The 23,249-nt window shown below is 43.4% G+C and overlaps 1 protein-coding gene across 1 annotated transcript; it reads right to left on the bottom strand.

Moving 5' to 3' along the window:
• Window positions 1–5,534: 5,534 nt before the first annotated feature.
• Window positions 5,535–22,396, bottom strand: LOC146822309 (olfactory receptor 2D2-like). The gene is made up of 3 exons (XM_085610035.1): window positions 21,494–22,396; window positions 17,216–17,268; window positions 5,535–5,616 (listed from the first exon to the last, which is right to left on the bottom strand). The coding sequence occupies exons 1-3, from the start codon at window positions 22,394–22,396 to the stop codon at window positions 5,535–5,537; spliced, it is 1,038 nt and encodes a 345-aa protein (XP_085466161.1).
• Window positions 22,397–23,249: the final 853 nt, after the last annotated feature.

The raw sequence follows: 23,249 nt of genomic DNA, 5'->3' as shown, positions 1-23,249 counted from the left end.
ATGCCGAGGATCCACACTCCTATACACCCGAGCAGGCCCAGTTAATGGTGGCATAGTCAACACTGAGCCACCTTCTTCGTTGACTGGGTTGTTATAGGACATTTAGTACTAATACTGTTCCCTCACTAAGAGGCAGACCATCAGGAGGCCTAGTCATGTGGGCCAAAATCTCCATAAAGATAGAAATTAGCCAACTTGAATCCCCCCCCCCCCCAGATATCTTAGGGGTAAAAATAAAAACACAAAACAAATGTGAAGTCTTTTTGCTAAATGTCTATAGTAGACCATTAGCCCATTAGCAGCTAGTACAGAATCACCAGTACCAGAGATATTGGATAACTTTCTAAGCACTATAGACCCTACGGCATCAGTAATTATAGGCAGGGATTTCTACTGCAAGTTTGAGCCTGTTGCGACCTAGAAACCCTCTTAGAAGAAGAGAATATGGCTAGAGGTATTCCACCATTGGAAGCCGGACCCTCTGTTCCATGCCCAATGGTGGTAATGCAATATGTTCGATTGGTCTCAGGGCAAGGACTGAGGGCTTGCAACTTTAGGCTGTCGTCAGACAGCCCGAGCGCGTACACATTCAAAAGAGGCACTACCAAGAGCAAAATGAACTACATATTAATGAGTATTAGCCTATGGGGTAACCTAATCGATTTAAAAGTAGAGCCAAGAGTTGACAGTGATAATTTTCCTTTGGGCTTGTCAATGGAGGGAAAAATTTTTGATTCATGGATCCTGGGAAAAAGCTCTACTAAGAGAAATTCTCCTCCAAACTCATTGATCAGCAATTATCGTAGAGCACTAAAATGACCTTCCATTATTGGAAATCTTGAACCTATGGCAAAGATTTACAACACCTTTGCAGATGTTTTATCTCCTTATACATATATCATCCCAAGTGAGATCCATATTGTGCAAATACTCTGTATCCTGGCTGAGAAACTAATAATCCTCTTGAGTAAAGTCCCTTGTGAGCACGAGTCACAGAACACCATTAAACATTCCCCTCATAATCCCTGGTTCACCAAGGACAGCCGTGTTGCAAAGCATCAACTGATGTTGGCTGTTCGGTCCAACAACATAGAAAATATAAGAGCTAGAAGGATAAGAAACTATTAGCACAGGCAAAACTAAGAATGGGAAGACAATATTTGGAATGAATTGCTTGAGGCAGCAAAAAAAAAAGGATCATACAGCTTTTGGAAACTATTAGCCCCGGGAAATAAAACCGAGAGCTCCATCCCAGATCTGGTACCCGGTGCAGTCATTTTTCAGCCTTATACTTGAATTCTCTAGATCCTGTAAAAACTGACAATCCTTCCAAAGGTATAAGTCTCGGAGTAGTTGGCAGCACGGTTCTGAAGTGGTTCTCCTCCTTCCTGGAGGATAGACACCAGGAAGTTTGTTCTCCCCCTTTTGCTGTTCCCATCTCCGCCTTGAAGGTGGGAGTCCCTCAGGGCTCATTCTGAGCCCCATGTGTTTCAACCTTTACATGTCTTCCCTGGCTCCTCTGGTAGAAGCATGCGGCGCTAAAGTGATCTCCTATGCTGACTACACGCAGCTTCTATTCACCTGTGACAAAGGAGCAGACTTTGGAGGTGGAAAGATCAACCAATGTCTCCAAAGGTTTTTCTCCTGGTTGAGGGAGAACCATCTTAAATGTAACCCCAAGAAATCTGAGGTTATCTTCTTCGGCTCCCCACCCTCGGATGATGGAAACGGTGGTGGCCATCTGATATGTCACCGCCCCTCTCCTCCGTCAGCACAGTCAAAAACCTGGGCATCAAGATGGATAACGCCTTATGAATGAAAGCGCAGGTCCAGTCAGTCACAGGATCCTGTTTTGGCCTCCTGCGGATGCTCAGGAAATTCTTCCCCCTCCTGTCTCTCACTCACAGGAAGACTGTTGTCCAAGCCCTGATTGTCTCCATACTGGACTATGTCAATGTCCTATACCTAAGCCTTCCTGAACCGATTGAAGGTGGTCCAGAATGCGGCTGCCCCGGCGGTTCTCTTACTCAAACCCAGGACCCATATCTCACCTCACCTGAAGGCCTTACACTGGCTTTCCGTAAGAAAGAGAATCTGTTTTAAGGCCTTAGTTCTTGTATTCAAGGTCCTGCAGGGAACCGGTGCACAGTACCTCAGAAAGAGAGTCACACAGTATGTGCCTCCCAGAACCTTGAGGTCCTCTACACTGCATCTGGCTTCCATCCCTAAGATCTGTGGCACCTGCACAGGAGGCTGCTCCTTCCAGGTGCAGGGTGCACGTGCATGGAACCTCCTACCTTTGACATTCAGACAGCTGGCGGATGTATCCACCTTCAGGAAGATGCTCAAAACCTGGCTCTTCCGGAACTAAGCCTAGATTCTTCCCTCCAGCCGGGACAGCAGCAGACTGGATTGAGTTTTTTTTAGCGCCGGGACACTCTTCCCTGAGTAGCTGTGTGCTTTATAAATGCTCTTTCATTAATTCACCCTTTCATTCAGTAGTTAATTGGCATGGACTGAACAGCACTCCTTATTTCACCTTAGACGACACAGTGGCAGCAATAAAAGCAGTTAAGACAAGGAAAGCCCCAGGTCCAGATAACATCCCAGAAGACCTGCAGAGGCATGACAATACGGTCTGGGCACCCTATATAAATTTATTCTGTTATGCTCTAGCTTCAGGAGCACCAATACCTGAATCATGGAATGGGTTTTAAATAATTCCCATTTTTAAGAAGGGAAATCGCCAAGACCCAGCCAATTATATTCTACAGAAGATCTGTGCAAAACAGATCCATTTTGATCTTAATATTATCCTATCCCAATATCAAGCTAGGTTCAGAGTTAGAACAAGCACAATAGACCAGGTTTTTAGCTTATTGTGTATAATATGGAAGTATACAAAACTCAATGGAGGTCATATGTACATAGCCTTCATAGGTTTGAAGGCCGCTTTTGATCTCATTTCTAGGAGCTCCTGATGCCCTTCTGACTTGACTCAAATAGTATGACTCCACAAAGATAATTAGGGAAAAGTTAGATAGGGACCTCAGGGCGAACTTACTGAGGCAAGTCCAATAAAAAGAGGAGTAAGACAGGGATGTGTACTGACACCTACCATCTTTTCACTTTATGTTAATGATGTTGTACAACATCTGCAGAGTTTTAAGCATGATTCACCAGAGCTAGGAGGGGTGCCAGTACCGGCCCAAAGTTTTGCAGACAACACAGTTTTAATATCACAAACGCCCAGGTGACTGTAAAACCTTTTAGACTGCTTTAGTGAGTTCTGTATGAAAAAAGGTCTTGAAACAAACTCAAAAAAAACTAAATACATGGTCTCAAATCCGCACACATCTTTCAAGAATAATATCACTGTTGGAAAACAAAAACTGGAATATATGCTCAATTTTAATTATCTGGGTATTACCCTTGATACTGAATTGCCATGGAACCCTCATATGCTCAAATGTAAGTCTATTTTGGTTCCCAATTCCATGGCAATTGTGAAAAGCAACCGAAAAGTATGTCTAAAGCAGTGTCACCCGCCTTGGAAGTCTATAAATGTAGGGCGCAAACAGCAACCCTTTATGGTGCAGAGCGTTGGGGTGTTAATAGTCAGAATATGCTTAATGTGGAAGAGAACAAATTCATAAGGATGTTATTGCAACTCCCAGTGCACACACCTATGATCTCCATTATCCAAGATATAAAACTCAGGCGAATCAAGCCTCAAGCCATATTAAGACCTTTGCTGTTCCGGGTCCGCCTGTGGACCATACAAGAGCTCAAATACTATAGGAAGGGATTAATAGAGATACTGAGACTTGATTACAAAGTTACACTTCCTTGGTTCCAGCATGTGCATAGCTGGTTTTATAAACTAGGTTTAAATAGTTATTGGGATGATCCCTATTTATTAACACATCTTTCAAAAAGAATCTTGAAAAACACCCACTGGATATATGCCCAGGATAGCATGCACTATAGTTCAAAGTCTGGAAGGTTGACCATGCAGTTTCTATCTATAAAACCAGTCCCCTCATTTGAAGTATACATTGATGAAATCCAACTCCAACTAGCCAAGTCCCTGTACATGAAGTTCCGCTTTGATATTTTACAGATCAAATCCAATACATCTAAGTGGTCATGCAACAATATTGATGAAAGAGAGGCTATCTGCACATTATGTACACAAAATGTTATAGAAAATAGCCTTCATATATTATTTTTTTGCCCAGCGTATACCTTCGGAAAAAAATGGCTAAAACGTTTTTTCGTTACATGGGAATCAGGTCATACCTAGGAGCTCTAAGAATTTTCAAAACAGATACATCCTAGAAAATAGTTTTAAGCCTTAGTAGATACTTATTCGCCATAAATTTAATATGTAAGAGAAAGGGACTGACATCTTAACATATTAATGACCATTTTAATTATCGATTATATTATTGTACGTTTTACGCAGTCCCTTGTTTCTATGTCTGAAAGAGGATAATGTGATCAATGCATTTGCACTTTATTATCTTTATGAATGATTTTGCAATTTACTGTTCTTAAATTGAATGGGTGTCCAAGTTTTACTACCCACAAGTAATGTTTTACCCGAAAGGGGAGAAAGTGATTGATGCATTTGCACTTTACTAACTTTATGGTTGATATTTAATTGTATTGTTCTAAAATTGAATGGGCATTATAGTACTAATGTAATGTAATGTAATGGTACATTTGTATAGAGCTGGTTTACTGCTAAATGGTAGGGATGGGAGATCAGATCAGGGTTTTGCATAGAGTCTCCAGAGCAGTGAAGATCCAGGTTTTTAGTGCCTTCCTAAACGCGGATTCTGATGTAATCCGGCGAAGTTTCGGGGGAAGTTTATTCCAAACCTTTGAACCTAAGACTGTGAGCGATTTTCCTCCCTTTGACACCAATCTGAAGGCAGGTATTTTCAGCAGATTGGCATTTGCTGATCTCAAGCTTCAGGAGGGAACATAGCGCTTAAAACCAGTTCGAAGGTATTGGGGGCCCAGAAAATGGAAGGCCCTAAAAGTGATAATGAGGACCTTAAACAAAATGCGTTTGTGAATTGGTAGCCAGTGTAGGATATCTAGTGCCGCTGTTGCGGACGTTCACCTGGGCCATTTCAGTACCAGCCATGCAGCCACATTCTGGACCATCTGGAGCTTATGCAGTACTGATCTATTAGTTCCTGCATATAGACTATTGTACTAATCTAGCCTGGAGGTGATAAGGGCAATGGCGACAGTTTGCCTTGCCGAGATGGGAATTAGATCAAAGAATTTCTTAAGGCTTTTTATGATGTGACTGCCAGGGATTGCTATTTAAACGATAGGGGGTGTCAAATTTTATTCCAGTCATATACAATAGTGCGGATTCTGTGGAGTGTTGTGCTCTGAAACCTGATTGATTAGTGTGCAGCAAATTAGTTTTCTCCAGAAATGTTGTTAGTAGCTTGTTGACGCATTTTTCAGTCAGCTTACACAGACTAGGGAGGAGCGAGATAGGTCGTAGGTTAGAGAGAATAGTCGGATCCGCCAGTTGTTTCTTTTGGAGTAGTTTTACTGCAGCGAGTTTCCACTCTACTGGGATCTTTGCTGTGGAAAGGGAAGAGTTGATCATGTTACTTATATTGGGATTCACAATGTCTATGAGAGCGTGTAATAGGGTGAGGGGGCAAGGATCAAAGGGAGATCCTGATTTAATGGACATGATTGCCAGACGCGATTCTTCCATTGTAATAGGCTTAAAGGTCAGCATACATGTTCTGCCTGTGTCTTCGGAGATTTCCTTGTTCGTGGAGGGGAGAGTAGGAGGGGAGAAGTCTTTAAGTAGTTTCTGAACCTTCTCTTCAAGGATATCAGCTATCTTATTGCAGAGACTCAGATTGGGGAATCTCTTATTGTAGACTTTTAGGGTTTGTGAATAGATTGACTATTTTAAAAATCTCTTTTTGATTGTTATTGGTAGTTTTAATAGCCTCCGTATAATATGCTTTTTTGGAGGTTTTGATCAGGGCATGATATTTTCTGAGGGCTGTTGTATCATTTGCATCATAGTTTCGATGCCATATGCGTTTTAACGACCTAACGTGTCCTTGTAGTTCTTTTAGGGATTGTGAGTACCATGGGGCCGATGGTTTCTTTTTTGAAGAACTATGACGTGAGACTGGGGGTACCAGCTGATCTTTTAAGGCATGTATCCACTGCCCAAAAAGCTGGTTATCTGCTGTAGGGTCTCCTAGCATGTTGGGTCTGCCCTTGAGGGCTTTGTGGTAAATATTTCATTACCGGTACTATTTTTTATGCGGTAAAGTCTAGTAAGAATAACTCAGTAAATATAAGAGGCAGAATCCGTGGTATTAGAGGTTCTAAAAGGCTTTATTCCTTGACAAAGGAAATACAATTCGAATTGCAGGCTTCTATTCCATCACCACGAAAGTTCAGGAAGGAAGGGCATACATTATTGACAGATAATCAGTTTTATAGGAAATGCATTACAGTGAAACAGATGCAAGAGGCGTAACAGCTGATAATACAGATAAAATGTGCATACGTAACTAATAGAGGCGGACATATAGGCGTAACTTAGTAAACGTAATTATACATGATGTCACAAATGGGCGGATCCATAAAAGAATCCTGCAATGTCAGCAGAAATATTTGGCAGAGATGCGCGCGCAGCCGCATGACGTGTGATTGACGTGCAACTAGAGGGTGAAGGGGACTTGACATTTAGCTCTACATGTGGAGACAGAAGTCTGGGGGGTCATGTCAACCTAATCCCAAATCATATCTAATATCCTATGTTTAAAGAACTGTGTTATCCAAAAGGAAAGGTCTCTAGGATAGAATCTATTCTATACTGACTGTTAGCGCGTGTACAAGCGTCTAAGTGTCTACATGAGATGCGAGGGGGTAGGAATATTCCATGGTAACAGGGGCTATGAATTACTTGCATAAGGACAGCGAGGCCTGGCCCTTTGCACGGTAGCTGGAGGAATGTTTACCTAAACTACTAGACAGGAATGCATCGGATGAGGAGCGGAGCAGATAATCTTGAAGGTGAAATACAGTTTTTGGCAGGCAACAGGCTGGATCAGGCACCGTTAGCCGCGCAGGGAGTAGGACAAAGTTCATGGATACAGATGCAGGCTCAGACTGGAGCTTTCAGAGGCAGAAGGCAGGAAAAGGCTTGATGACAGAATTCTGGGCCTACTCGCCTGAATCTGTAAAATGTGGAAAGTGAACCACATAAAGTTGGTGGCCTTTCATACTTAGGAATGGAATATCTGACCCATTCATGGCAGATCTGAAAGAGGACATGTTGACGGTGGACGCACATATATTTGCGTCTTCAAAACTGGAACTGGAAGGAACATACATGTACTTATAGCATGCACATGGAGCCGTTGGGGTCTACGATAGGGGACATAACTGATCACAAAATTCATATTTCCTCATTCCCTCCTTGTCCCCTACGGACCCTCAGGAGATATCGATCTTCATTAATCCATCGATCTGTTCATATAGCATCATTTGTTCTTCTTTCTTCTTCCGGGATCTTGAACGAAAACTTGGATGTGGGATACACGATGTGGCACACAGACCACAAATCGCTGGCCCACATTGTAGGCATAAGCAGTAACTGAATAGTATGAGAAAGCCAATACCTAGGAAGGATAGGATTCTCCATCCCCAGGCTGACAACACGCTCCAAAACCAACCAGACCAAGTCCAGGTGCCTGGATTCTGGTGTATCTGACTCACAATCTTATGAAGGCGAGTAATGGCTTTGTTTACTGACGGCGAATTTTCTGGTATGAAAACACAGCAACTTGATCCGATGACCCTACAAGCTCCGCCCCTATCGGCCAGGATGACGTCAAGGACAAGACGATTTTGAAGCACAACAATCCGCATAGCAGACTGCTCTTCTGTTAAATTGCCTAAGGCGGAAGTAGTCTCGTTCACTACTGCTTCAAGGGTTCTAGTTAATCTACGTATCAGCTTACTATTAGTGACTGTACCTATATAGGGAAAGAAACCTTTATTGAAATCTGTGTATTGCTCCCATGCCGTTTCAGTGTAATCGACAATTGGGAGATCTCTCTGCTGTCTATTGTGTACTTAATGGGTATTTCTATGATAATCAGGAGGAGCTAGGAAAACAGGTGGCAGAAGGAATGCTATGTAACAGGTACCATCCCAATCTAGAGGTAGACGTATATATGCGGTCTGGCCACATATGAAGTAGGAATGACGGGAAGCTCTAAATGTAGACTTGCCTTGATCACTGAATTTTATTACAGTGGTGCATTTACTATGGCCCATGTGTATGGAACCATTCTTTCTTACACATAATTCCCCTTTTACTGGGAATACTGACATGGCGGGCAAGATTGGTGTAGCTTCAGATTCAACGTTCAGGATCATGAGGTTAAGTGTAAAATTACCTAATCCATATACTTCATTTTCTAGATCAGTTCCTGTTCTTTTGGGAAGTCCCTCCTTGTTAGGGTAGAAAACTTTAAGCAAAACTAGGTTCAGGTTTCCCCATACACAGTTGTCTTGATAAACTGCGGAATTTGAATCTAGGGAATTAATCAAACTAAACCATGCTCCACAGGAGCCATTGTGTGTGAACGGATATGGAAAGAGGGGCAAAACTCCCTTATAGTTCTGATAGGGAGGGAGTCGGCCACATATCCAACAATTCGTGGCATTGCTGGTCTGATGGGAATGATGTAACATACTAATGAACGTGTTGTTGCGCAGCGCAAATCTATAGGACAACTCATGCGGGGGTAATTCACTAAAAGAATGTTCAGCAGTAACATTGTAAGCACGCCTAAATATAGGGTAATACATGTGCAATAGTATGCTGGAAATGATGATCAGAAGACTTAGAAAAAACAAAATTAATAATGTTACTGTGCAGTGGCTACGAAGTGATTTACAATACGCATGCTTTTTAAGCTGCATCTGTTGATTTCTTTCTCTATTCCGGTCTAGAGGATACATGTCAGAGACAAATTCAACCGATTCACCTTGGAGAGGACTTAAACAATCAAATTGTCTGACTTACTAGACCTTAACTTCAGTTTATAAAGTTCAGTGTTTGTTGGTTCAACCAAGGGGAGCTTTGAGTCTGTCTGTGAGGGAATGCAGGGCTGAGCGTTCACACTAGATGGTAGTCCATAAAATTTCTTGATATGACTCGAGTGCAACCACCCTTTACGTCCCTCGATCTTCACGGCTGTCCTTGTGGTTAGTAGAACAAGCTTTGGCGACTTCCACCTAGGCTCCAGTTGGGTCTTCCGGTCGAAATTCCGGACCAGAACCAGGTCGCCTGGAACCACGTCATGGGGCTTCACCTCAGTATTATCGGGAAAAGCTGCAGCTACCTGTGAACGACAAGATTGTAGTGCAGACATCAAGGAAGCCAGGTAATCTGTCAGCATATTACAGTCAACATCAGTGATTTTGCGAGGTATAGGCGTCCCCCACATATTTGGTGGTCTACCGAAGATCACCTCGTACGGGGATAGCCCTGTTCGAGAATGTGCTACCATTCTCATGTAAAAGAGCGCAACTGGTAAGGCTACTATCCAATCGACACCTTTTTCTCTACATATTTTGGACAATCTAATTTTCAGGGTTTGATTATGACGTTCCACGAGACCTGCTGCCTCGGGATGTCGGACACAGTGGAATTTCCATTGGTAGCCTAACAAAAGGGAAACGTGTTTCATTAGTTCGGATGAGAATGGCTGGCCGTTATCTGAGTAGACAACACGTGGCAAACCATACCGTGGGAAGAATTCTCGAACTAACTGTTTGGCAGTAGTCGGGGCAGTGTAATCTGAAACCGGGTAGGCTTCTGTCCAACGGGAAAGAGCACAGACAACTACGAGAACATATTTGAATCCTCGACATCGTTCCATCTGGATATAATCCATCTGGAGGGCTTCAAAAGCATGATCGGGAGGTTGAAATCCACCCTGCTCTACGGGGATGCTTTTTCCTGGATTAAACTGACAACATATCATACAGGTACGTACTTTCTGTTTGGCTGCTGCTCGCAAATGTTTGTTGAACCAGAGGTGTTGAATGCTGTCTAGCATAGCTTTTTCTCCTAGGTGCGCTGGACTATGTATTGTGTTAATGATGACTTGAACCATGGAGTCGGGAAGAAACCATATAGATTTTTCCTTCGTAATCCATCCTTGATCCGTTTGGATCCCTCCTAATTCAGTCCATTTCTTTATTTCTTCTGGTGGAGCATGTGTCTGTATGTCAATTACATCAAGGGCGGGATCCTTAACTGTCATGCAATGTGTTGGTGTCGGAACTATTGTCTTTGTCGCGTCAGTTGTGTGAGTCTGATTCTGAGCAGTCTGTTTAGCTGTTCTGTCAGCTAAGTCATTACCCTGAGAAATGATATCGGTAACTTTTGTATGGGCTTTGCATTTCATAATCGATATTGCAGTAGGCAGATGAATCGCGTCTAATAGGGCTTGAATGAGGGGTCCGTGTTGGATGTGGGCACCGTGAGAAGTTAAATAACCTCTCTCTCGCCACAGTACACCGAAGTCATGGACGACTCCGAATGCATAACGTGAATCTGTGTATACGTTGACTTTCTTATCTTTGGCTTGAATAAAGGCTTGTGTTAGAGCGATGAGCTCTGCTGCTTGAGCTGACAAAGTGTTAATACAATTTGTTTCAATGACTTCAGTGTCTGTTGTAACTGCGTAAGCAGCCACTAACTCTCCTGTACTTGTTCTCATACATGAACCATCTACATACAATGTCAAGTCTGGATCTGACAAAGGGATATCTGTCAAGTCTTGTCTGGGTTTCGTCGTGATAGTAATGACTTCAACACAATCATGTGTCAATGGATCTGTTCCGCCTACTGGCAACAGTGTGGCAGGATTTAACGTATTACAACGTCTGATTTCTATGTGTGGCTGAAACAATGTTAATTCGTAACCAGTGAGTCTCGCTATAGTCAAGTGTTGTGTTTGTGTGCGGTTCAAGAGAACCTCTACTGCGTGTGGTACTTGTACTGTCAATTGGTGTCCTAACACTATGGCATCGCTTTGTCTGATTGCTAAAGCTGTTGCTGCCACCGATTTCAGGCACGCAGGAAGAGCCTGAGCTACTGGATCTAATGTACTAGAGAAATAAGCACATGGTTTGTGTGATCCTGCTTGTTCCTGAGTGAGTACTGACAAGGCAGTACCGTCGCGTTCTGTAACAAAGAGTGTAAACTGTTTACTGTAACATGGTGTTGCTAAAACAGGTGCTTGGCATAAAGCTTTCTTTAAGCTTTCAAAGACATGTGTATGTTCTGGAGTCCAAGGGAGGACAGTCGATGTGGCTGCCTCCTGTGTTGTCAACTGGATGAGTGGTTTTGCTAGAAATGCATATTGAGGGATCCACTGCCTACAGTATGAAGTGAGACCTATAAAAGCCCGCACCTCCTTTTGTGTCTTGGGTGGTGGCATGTTAGCTATTAACTGGATGCGGTCGGGTGTAAGCTGTCTTCCCTCCTTGGACAGCGAGTGCCCAAGGTAAACAACTCGTTGGACACAGAATTGCAGCTTAGAAGGGGACACCTTGTGCCCCTTGTCGGCCAGAAATTTTAAAACCGTCAGTGACGCTTTTTCACATTCAGGTTCGCTTCGGGCTGTGATCAGCAGATCATCGACATATTGAAGCAAGGTAGTGTTAACTGGCATGTGGATACTGTCAAGTTCTCGTTTCAGGGCTTGGCTATAGATGCTGGGGCTTTCTGTAAATCCTTGAGGTGCGCGTGTGAATTTAAAACTTCGTCCATTTAAACTGAATCCGAACAGATATTGACTTTCCGGATCTATTGGGACGCTAAAGAAAGCATTCTTGAGATCAATTACAGTAAAGAACATTGCTTCTGAGTCAATAGCTGTTAGTAATGAAGAGATATCTGGGACCACAGGGTATTGTGGTATAATACATTTATTTAATTCGCGCAGATCAATAACTAATCGATATACTGGTGGTGCTTTTGGATCCGTTCTTTTAAGAATCGGAATTATCGGGGAATTACATACATTGGAGTCGGTTTCGACAACCACTCCTTGTGCAATGAGCTCGTCAATGATTTGCAGCAAAGCCACAACAGCATCTGGTGGTAACTTGTATTGTCGCATTCGTGGTAGTACTACTCCTGTTTTTAGTGTGACACGATATGTTGTAATGTTCATGCAACCAACATCAGTGGGGCCTTGTGCCCATAAATGTGTAGGTAAATTCTGTAACCGGTGATCCATGTCTCTTGACACGTAGTGACCTTTAAAGTCACGTAGAAATAGTCGTACTCCTTCCGGAGAACAACATATTATAGCTCCTAGAGCTTTCAATGTTTTTATACCTAACAAGTTTTCTGGACATGATTTAGTAAGCAATAAATCTGTAGTACGTGTCAATGGACCAACTGTGAGTGGAAGAGGTTGTGTTACGTCATTAATTATAAGTTTTCCTGAGAATCCAAGGGAAATATTTTGTGAGCCTGAGAGGGGTGCCCCTGGAACTTCACTGCGTCGTATAGTTGTTCTGCTTGCCCCTGTATCAAGTAAAAACTTTCTGTCTTCCCCTAATAGTTCACTATGTACATAAGGTCCCTCTTGGTCTACAGGAACCTCGATAAGGGGTAAGCCAACTTCCCTCTCTAGGCTATTTCATGTGTACCGCTGATAATCGGGATAATCTGCTTGTGCATACTGATACATCTGTTGTGTTGTTGCTTGTGTGGCAGCAATAGGCTGCGCTTGTGGTGGTGCCACGGTTTGTTGTGGAGCTGCCTGTTGCGGAGCTAGTTGTTGCGGAGCTAACCTAGGTTGTGCATGCTGAGGGATTTGTTGTTGATTCTGATCCTGTCTAGGTGGACGTGGTCTTTCCTGGGTTCTACCTGTGGCAATATTATGTTTCAGGACTGGACAATCGTGTATATAATGACCTTGTTGTTTACAATAGTTGCATGTCCCTTTCGTTAGACCTGCGGAATCACCCTTTTGATGACCATCAGCTGGGACTGACTGAGCAACAAGCATTTTCATTTTCGTATCTTTCATACGTCTTTGTTCGTGTTCTTGTTCTTCTCTAATTCTATTATGGTGATATTGTAACATCTGTAACATCTGTGACGGGGTATTACCTTGCCAGGTACTTTCGAATTTCAATACTCTATTCTTGACTTGTGGTAGGGAATTTTCAACTAATTTTGTCACAAACAGATGTGGATATGACTCGCTACTTGCTTTTATGCCACTATTTATACCAAAACATTTTTCAAATCGGGAATAGAAATCACTAGTGTCTTCATCTTGCTTTTGTTTACAGGCTGAGATTGCACCCCAGTCCTCCTTTTTCGTAGTTAATAAACGTGGCAGTACCTGCACTAGTAATCCTGGTAATGCTGTAGTCTTTTCCCCAAGCCCTGCTCCTGCAGCTCGGGCCCTTTCTTCGTTTTCTAATGCTGTCCAATCTATCTTTTGGTCTCCCACCTCCCATTCCTTTTCTTTGAGTTTCTCGTAAACACCGGCGGGTAATAGGACTTTTAATATTTTCATAATGTCGGGGTAGGTATACTCTCCCATGAGTAACATGTCTTTTATCTCACGGTGGAAACCTGCTGGGTCCTTGTCATGGCTGGGTACTACTTTCTTCATTTCTAATAATTCTATTTTAGTTATAGGCGTGTACACAAACACGCGTGTAAAGTTATTACCTTCACCTCTGATTGGGTGTACTTCGCGTAACGGATTCGATGGAGTGCTAAATCTCTAAGGGTCTGTTTATTTCGCGGCGGTGTGGCAAACATGTCTGTCGTACCTCCTGTAGCACCATCTGAGGTGCTGGGCAAGAAAGGATTCGTTGGACGTAGGATAGAGATTGTAGATGCGGGAAAAACTGTAGAAACGGACGGACCTGTGGGAACTTGTGTAGGAGTTTGTAGTTGCGGGGATACAGACGGATGCTCTTGGTGTTGGACACCATCGGCAAGCGGTGTGTGTGGTATGGCATTAGCATACTCGGGAGCTACGTCATCTAAATAGGAGGAAAGGAAAACGTCCTTTGCTGTTTTGAGATGTGTTTTGGGATGTGATTTTATCGGGAGCAATGGAGGAGTTAAGTCTTTTGGTATTTCCGGGGTAGCCTTAGGTAACCCTTCGGCCAGAAGAGGATACATACCATTCATAAGAGTGTTTCTTTGTCTATCTACTTGTTCTGATTTTACTCGGGTACCTTCCTCAATTAATAGTTTTTCTCGGGTTTTATTTGAATTCTCTCTACCTTTCTCTTCCTGTCTGAGCGCTTTTTCTGCACGTCTATATGATTCTTTACGCCATAATTCAATGGCATCTTTCTGTGACTGTCTGGCTTTCTTTTTCCATAATTCTTCTTCTACTCTCATGATGCAATCTGCATCCCAAGTCCCCGCTGCGGGCCATCTCTGATTTTCTGACAAATCCTTGGTGTAGTCCACCCATAAATCAAGACACAATACGGCATCTAGGCCATATTTATGATACATAAAGTACCCTGGAGTGTCCCTAGGTGGGATGGGAACAGCTTCTTCGAGTACCCCTTTTCTAGTTTTGATCTGTCTTAATTTCGAAAAGAGCGGCATTTTCAGATGGTTGCTAGAACACACTTTATACAATAAACACAATAATGAACAGTCATTCACACCACAATATATAGAACGTATTAAAACATTTAACACTTAACAGTTTTACGAACGATGATAACTAATAGAAAACTAGTTACTGACATAATATTGACACTAGATAATACTTATTTATATGCAAAACATACTAGATATACTGCTAAACAGTACAGATACACTGCTGAAACAGTGCAGACCGGATTTGTGTACCCAAACCCGTCTTGACCGGCACAGACTATGTGCACGTTAAATGCCTCCCCGGTAATGGTACTCACCGGGTAGCTCGGAACGGAAGGCCTCGGAACGGAACTGAAACTGGACCGGACTGGACTCGACTCGACTGGACTCGGAACTTCGGAACCTGGTGGGCCTCTGTATACCTCGGATCTTGTTCTCTCAGCTAGGCTCTGGTCGGGATACTTCGCACTTCTCACCGCCTCGTCTGGGTGTTGATCGCAGCCTCAGTCACCCCCGCTTGGCCGGAGGGAGATACAGGAAATCCTGCAGGTACGCGTTTTTGTCCGTTCAGCTGTGGCAGGAGACCGGGCCTGCAACGCACCGCCGGCGCGTGAGATGAGAAAGTGTCCCTGTTCGGGCGCCAATTTATGTGGTAAATATTTCATTACCGGTACTATTTTTTATGCGGTAAAGTCTAGTAAGAATAACTCAGTAAATATAAGAGGCAGAATCCGTGGTATTAGAGGTTCTAAAAGGCTTTATTCCTTGACAAAGGAAATACAATTCGAATTGCAGGCTTCTATTCCATCACCACGAAAGTTCAGGAAGGAAGGGCATACATTATTGACAGATAATCAGTTTTATAGGAAATGCATTACAGTGAAACAGATGCAAGAGGCGTAACAGCTGATAATACAGATAAAATGTGCATACGTAACTAATAGAGGCGGACATATAGGCGTAACTTAGTAAACGTAATTATACATGATGTCACAAGTGGGCGGATCCATAAAAGAATCCTGCAATGTCAGCAGAAATATTTGGCAGAGATGCGCGCGCAGCCGCATGACGTGTGATTGACGTGCAACTAGAGGGTGAAGGGGACTTGACATTTAGCTCTACATGTGGAGACAGAAGTCTGGGGGGTCATGTCAACCTAATCCCAAATCATATCTAATATCCTATGTTTAAAGAACTGTGTTATCCAAAAGGAAAGGTCTCTAGGATAGAATCTATTCTATACTGACTGTTAGCGCGTGTACAAGCGTCTAAGTGTCTACATGAGATGCGAGGGGGTAGGAATATTCCATGGTAACAGGGGCTATGAATTACTTGCATAAGGACAGCGAGGCCTGGCCCTTTGCACGGTAGCTGGAGGAATGTTTACCTAAACTACTAGACAGGAATGCATCGGATGAGGAGCGGAGCAGATAATCTTAAAGGTGAAATACAGTTTTTGGCAGGCAACAGGCTGGATCAGGCACCGTTAGCCGCGCAGGGAGTAGGACAAAGTTCATGGATACAGATGCAGGCTCAGACTGGAGCTTTCAGAGGCAGAAGGCAGGAAAAGGCTTGATGACAGAATTCTGGGCCTACTCGCCTGAATCTGTAAAATGTGGAAAGTGAACCACATAAAGTTGGTGGCCTTTCATACTTAGGAATGGAATATCTGACCCATTCATGGCGGATCTGAAAGAGGACATGTTGACGGTGGACGCACATATATTTGCGTCTTCAAAACTGGAACTAGAGGGAACATACATGTACTTATAGCATGCACATGGAGTCGTTGGGGTCTACGATAGGGGACATAACTGATCACAAAATTCATATTTCCTCAGCTTTTGAAAGAAGATCTGGATGTCCTATTAGTTCCTTCCATCTAGCCTTGTCCTGTTGTGAGGCCTTGTTATAATCCCTACTAAGAGACCTAGTCTTATTCAAGATATCAAAGGGAATTAATTTATGATCTGTCCATGTTTGATCAATGGGGGGCTTGACTTCAAGGGCTTCCAAGTTTGAACATATACAGTCCAGCGTACGGCCAGCCCTGTGAGTGGGAGATATGGAGCGTTGTTCTAAGCCAAGTACGTCCATTATCTCCTTGAAACAAATAGCTCCTGGGTCCTTGTGAGAGTCGATGTGTAAGTTAACATCGCCTAGTAATGTAAAATTAAAGAACCTGAGAGCTAACGTACTAATCAACTCTCCAATATTCTCTAGGAATTCTCTATGCGGACCCGGGGGGCGATAGAGTAGTGCTCCTGTGAAGGAGGAGTAATGTAACTGAATACAAAAACTAATGCCCTCTGCTCCTTTCAAGTCATGTAGTTGGTCTATGGTCTATACTACTATTTATAAGCGATCATTCTGGAAAACGGTGTTCTTAGAACCACACTACACAGGAAACCTACAGACTGTAACAGTCTTCTAGACTTCAACAGCCACCACCCCAGGGCCTTACGAGAGAATCTACCCTATGGACAGTTCCTACGGATATGACGCAATTGCACCACCAACCAAGACTCCGATACCGAGGCCAACCACCTCGAGAAGAACCTCTTGGAGAGACACTACCCCAAGAGGGTTGTTGCTCAGGCAAGGAAACGAGCCCTGAACAACCATAGAGAATCCCTTCTGGAAACCAGGGTAAAAGTACCTAACGAATCCATCACATGTGTGACTACATTCACACCTCTGTCCAATAGGCTCAAGAAGATCATTAAACGTAATTGGAAGATCCTTAACACCGACACATTAGAACTGGAACAACCACGGTTCGCTTTTAAAAGGACGTCCAATCTACGAGATACACTTATCAACACACACCCAGTGCACAGAAGAATAAGCGCACGGAACACCACTCTGTGGAGTCTATCTCCTGTGACAGGTCACTACCCCTGTGGAAACTGCCATGCCTGTTCCACTACGACTCATAGTAAACTGCTGACCCTTGACAACTTTATTTGGGAACAACGAGGGCACTCCAACTGCAACACCAAGAACTGCATATACCTCATCACATGTCCATGCGGGCTCAGATACATTGGTATGACCTCATGCCCTATCAGGACACGTATAAGTTAACATAAAAGTACCATCCGACGAGGGAGGTCAGCCACCAAACTGACCAACCACTTCTTGGAAGTTGGACACAACTGTGACCAACTAACATGGACTATATTGGAATCCAGGTCCTTTTGGAACACCCAAGCTCTCCTGCGACAAGAACAATGTTGGGTGTTCCGTCTTCACACTCACATCAAGGGACTGAATGATGAAATACCCTGGATAGAACCCTGATCCTGCACACTCTATCAGATCGTGACCCTGAACAGACACTTACGCATATACCACATGCCCCTCTCAAGGGCTATGGTCATTGTTGTACACCTCTCTGGGTATGGGACACCTATAAATGGCAATATAGAGAAAGATGTGCCCCCCATTTAGTTTACTCTATTCATTTGTTCACAATTGGATTTGGCTTTACTAACAACACACCCATGGGGCAGTAGCATTCCAACCGATTATATTGGTCATGCGATACCGCACATACAGCTCAGACGCTATGCATAGGCTCAATCGAGTCCCGCCCTCAAACCTGCAGGTTACCCTTCGAGCATGAGCAGATGATCTTTTCACATCCGACACGCATGCGTCGAATTGAGACTCTTCTAACTGCGCATGCGCATCACCCGACGGCCATGACTAAGCCCGATACACACACGAAACAGGAAATGGGTGCCGCCTTAGAAGGAGCTACTTTAGGGAGATGTCATACACAACCAACACTACTTGCAGGCAGCAGTTGGCAGAGGGTAGGTGCGGAATGAGCCGGCACCCGACGCAACCGTGAGTACTCTCTCCCACCATGGTGGGACCCCGCAAGCGGCATCCACAAGAACTACGAGCAATATTCATATGCTCAGGGGCTCTATTGGTAACATTGCTCCCTATGTTGTGTTTCTCCCTATCCAGCCAATAGGGTGCGGGAAACCAATGGTCTATCCTAGGAGACCCTTGATCATACACAAGAGGGTAAGCAGAATTGTAACCTTGCTTTTGATCATAACTGTTCGGTTGCGTGTGCATGTTCTATATCCGTGGGGTCACTAGAGAGTTTATACATGAACCTGAGCAGTAACCTGAACAACAATTTTATACCCCGACTTACCCGGGGCTGGTGTAATGTATATGTATGGATTACATCTATTCCATCACTACTTTTTTCTAAGTGCTGACATCGCTCTCCACTGGGGAACTAAGCACGAGGTATGGCACTGCTCATTTTAGGATCTCGGCCATTACCGCTATGTGAATGGCACCCGGCGATGGTCACTGGCCACACTTGTGACCATTAAGGTCGACCATCATGACCGGGAAGATGTTGTGACCATTACAATATATACCCCCACAATTTGACTCATGTACACATCCCTGCCATTCACGTTTGAAAATGTATATCTTATGTTCTATGTGGTATTATTGTTGCTCTTTCCTTCACTTTTTGAGCCATCATGTGACTGATTGGGACTTTATGGATGGCAGTTAGGGGTATGGACAGTTCTTGCCATGCGTCATCAGATACGCGATTCTAACCCCCTTTTCCCCCCCTTTTTTTGTTTAATAAATTTTCATCTTTTTGTCTCCTCCCTTCCCCTCCTTTTTTATATCCTTACCAGGTATCACAAGTCTTGGGTCACTCTAAGAAATAATACTTAGACATACACTGCGCATTAGGCCATTGAACCTTGCGGTCTTCACCCAAGTATACCTTTATACTCACGCGGGTTACCTTACCCAAACCCGGAACCCCCACTAACACCGTGCACAAGCATCCACAACAGCTAGGTCCTGAAGAAACGCCATTGATCTTTTTAGGCTGAATAGGCGTGAAACATGTCGACCTGATTTAGAGTTACACAGGCATATTACGCCCACTAGTGACTCACTGGCCTCCGGGTCTTTTATCCTACCAGGGGTCCCACAATATTAAATAAACTCATTTGGACACCCCTAGGTAATTTTATCCACATACCTTTGCATGCACGTAACCACCAATTTTTTGGACCAAACCCCCCCTTTTTTTACCCCACACACTCGCACTCACCTATCGGCTTTTCTTTTTAAAAAGATCTCCGCGAAAGAGACCCTTCGGGGGACCGTCGGGCATTGCAGCGCCGGCCCGACGAGGAGCAAAAAAACCCGATGATATAAGCATGACATCCTTCAGGGTGTGTGAGGGCAATTGAGAGGCAAGATTGAGCCCTCCCCTTCGGGTCTGGGTCCTTGATACCGGGGATACCTCTCTGTCTCTTCCACTTTTCATTTCTCTTTCCCTTCCATTCTCCCTATCCCCGCTTTTCTTTCTACTCTCTAATCTTTCTATCTTCTTGTTGAGCAGGTGTTTATAATAGTAATTTTTCACCTCCAACCCGTAACAATGTCCTCATTGATTTAACAGTCTACGTTGGAGCATGGACATTGGACCAGAATTAGCTCCTGGTCCTCCTTCTCCTTTTTTGTTGATATAGGGATATACTGCTGCCATATAGGGAAAATGCTCAGTATTATCCAACTAGCATACATGTCTGTTGGAATAAGGGCATGGAAATCACCAAATTAAACTCATAGTCTTGGAAAAAATGTGGACTAAGGAAACACATCTGTGAGATAGTTGCAGCTTGCAAGATATGAGGAGGCTGCCAGGATTACAGAAATGGGAACAAATTAGGGGTGGACGGAATTTGCGTAGTCGCGCTACACAAAGCTCCGCAAAATGGTAAAAAATCTCCGCGAGCATGCAGAGTTCCGCGAACACGCGGAATTGCTTGTTCTGCCCATTTGCGATACTTTTTTCCTGTACAAACACGCATTTTGAAAGCACGAACAAGCTAAAAATCTTGTGAAGCCCGCAGAATTGTTGGCAATTCCGCGTTCTCCTCGGAACGGGAAATTACCCAAATTCTGCAAATTACGGGAGCGGGACAGTATTTACCGCCCAGGCCTAGAACAAATAGGGATCAGTAAGCTCAAAGACAGATATATTCTATAACTTAAGATCCTGGAAGACAGTGTATTTCCTGAGGTACTCCCAAGAATAGCAATATCCCTAATGTATGCTAAAAAAAAATGAATAAGTCAGTGATCATTCTAACCGGACTTTGAGAGAAGTGAATGATAGATTTGGGTGGGATACCTGATGAGGAATGGCCAGAGGCCTTGGAGGGGTAGAGAGAAGTCGGGATCAGGTCCATATATACCACATGGTGGCTTTAGCATTGATCATGGGAGTCCCAACAAGTTTGAGAAATTGTGGAGATCTTAAAAAGGATACCAGTGAATTGATGGTGAAATACTGATTCACGTACTATAAGGATAGGACATTTAAACAATGAAGGTCTTCCCATTACAATACTTTGTTTAAATGGAAGGTCTATACCTTTCTAGTGTAATGTTAGTATGTATCACCAAAGTGATTATCTCTCTCATACTTGCTTTTAAACAGTGAATACTCTTGCAAAAGTAAACATCATAATGCCCTTTAAGGCAATACAAATATGTTAAAAAATAGAACCAGTCCTATAGTATAAAGAAGGCAATGGAGATCTATAGGTCTCTTATCTCAGTGCCTAATCTGCATCACACAATACCAAGTGAACCTAACACAGCACACTGTTGGAGATAATTGTACTTCCATTAACGTGTTTTTATTGCTTTCAAGTATGTCATCATCTTTTAATCATTCACTAACCACAAGTAAAGTATTTAATAATGCATGTTTCTCCATTTAACTCTCTTCAAAGCGGCCTTCACATCCTTGTTTCTCAGGCTGTAGATCATGGGGTTTAGCATTGGGGGCATCACAGTGTAAAATACAGATACCATCTTTTCTTGATTGCCTGAGCTTTTAGACACCGGTTTCATGTACATGAAGATAGCTGTCCCATAGATGATAGTAACAACCATCAGGTGTGAGGCACACGTGGAGAAGGCTTTATATCGGCCCTCAGAGGAACGGATTCCTATAATCGCAACAATGATGTGGCTGTAGGAGATGAGAATGACAAGACTCGGGATCAGCAGCACAAAGATCCCAACAGAGAAGATCACCATCTCAGGCACATAGGAGTCAGCACATGCCATCTTTACAAGAGTTGTGGCTTCACAAAAAAAATGGTCAATGACATTGTTACCACAGAGAGGCAACTGTAGTGTGAAGACTGTGTCTAGAAGTGCCATGATGCTTCCACTTAGCCAGCAAAAGCTTGCCAATTTTATAAAGACAGACCTGCTTATGATGATTGTATAACGTAAGGGAAACACGATGGCTACGTAGCGATCATACGCCATGACAGCTAGGAGAACACATTCTGTGCAACCGAGGAGCAAATAAGTGTACATCTGAGCTGCACATCGAGAGAGGCTCATTCTCTTTGAAATCATGAGTTGGTACAACAGATTGGGGGCAATCACCGTCGAATAACATATGTCAATGAAGGAGAGGTTTCCCAAAAAGAAGTACATAGGAGTATGAAGGCGAGGTTCACATACACAAACTATGATCAGGTAAACGTTTCCAAGGATAGTGAGAATGTACATCACTAAGAATAACAAAAAGAGAAAGATCTGTATTTTGGGGTCCTCAGACAGTCCCAGAAAAATGAACACTTCTCCTAAACTTTCATTCTTCTCCATCGAGTCCCGCTCACTTTATCTGTAACAAAAAAAAAAATAGAAAACAAGTTTTGCATGAACATAGGCCATAGAATAGTTGCTGTGCTAAATGACACTGCCTGACAGCAACAATATATGTATGCTGTGCTAAAGCCCTGTTTAGCATAGCTTAGGTAGACATTTATTTGAAATGAAACCTCATTTGTGTGGGTGTGCCAAGTTTCTGTGACAAGGAAGGGCCAAAAACATTTAGAGATTTCCCTTTTAGACCCACTCTAGTTCCCCCTCCCAGTTATTCTCCTTTGGGCACCTATACAAGTGAGGTGGCTGTTTTATCAGGAGACCGAGGGGAACGCTGGGTGGTAAGACATTTGTGCCAGTCTCGTACCCTTTTAGCTAAATGTGCGGTTTGCAGGGGATTTTGGATAAGAAAATGTTGAGGGGCCCAATCATGCCACACCTCCCTGGACTCCACCAGGTATCTAGTTTTTAGAAATGACTAGGTTTTATGGGTTTCCATTGATGCCCGCCGAACCCAGGACCAAAAATGCATGTGCCCCCCTTGCAAAAACAGGTCTTTTGTGATAGATCATTTTGGCATCTCCACAATATGTTTTGGGCCCTTCCCTGTCACGTGCACTTGGCCCATCCACACAAGCTAGGTAGAATTTTTATTCAGAGACCTGGGGGAACATTTGGTGGTAGGAAATGTGTGTCAGCCCAGTGATCCCACACTTTCCCTCACACAAATGTGAAGAAAATGTGACTTTTTAGCTAACTTTGAGGTTTACAGGGAATCCAGAGTAAGAAAACAATGGGGGATCCATGCAAGCCAGACTTCCCTTGACTCCTCCAGGTATCTAGTTTTCAGAAC

The sequence above is a fragment of the Triturus cristatus genome, chromosome 6, assembly GCF_964204655.1.
Source record: "Triturus cristatus chromosome 6, aTriCri1.1, whole genome shotgun sequence".
NCBI lineage: Eukaryota > Metazoa > Chordata > Amphibia > Caudata > Salamandridae > Triturus > Triturus cristatus.
Note: the sequence above shows the minus strand (reverse complement) of the source record. Positions and strands in the feature narration are given on the sequence as shown.

Excerpts from the sequence above, each read along its gene's own strand:
- LOC146822309 (XM_085610035.1), bottom strand. The coding sequence starts at position 22,396 with ATGGAGAAGAATGAAAGTTTAGGAGAAGTGTTCATTTTTCTGGGACTG. Across the intron at positions 17,269-21,493 it reads TGAAGGCCGCTTTGAAGAGA|TGTCTCTCCAAGAGGTTCTT; the intron begins GTTAAATGGAGA and ends CTCTTGGGGTAG. Across the intron at positions 5,617-17,215 it reads GCCTCGGTATCGGAGTCTTG|CAAAGATCCCAGTAGAGTGG; the intron begins GTTGGTGGTGCA and ends CCCTTTCCACAG.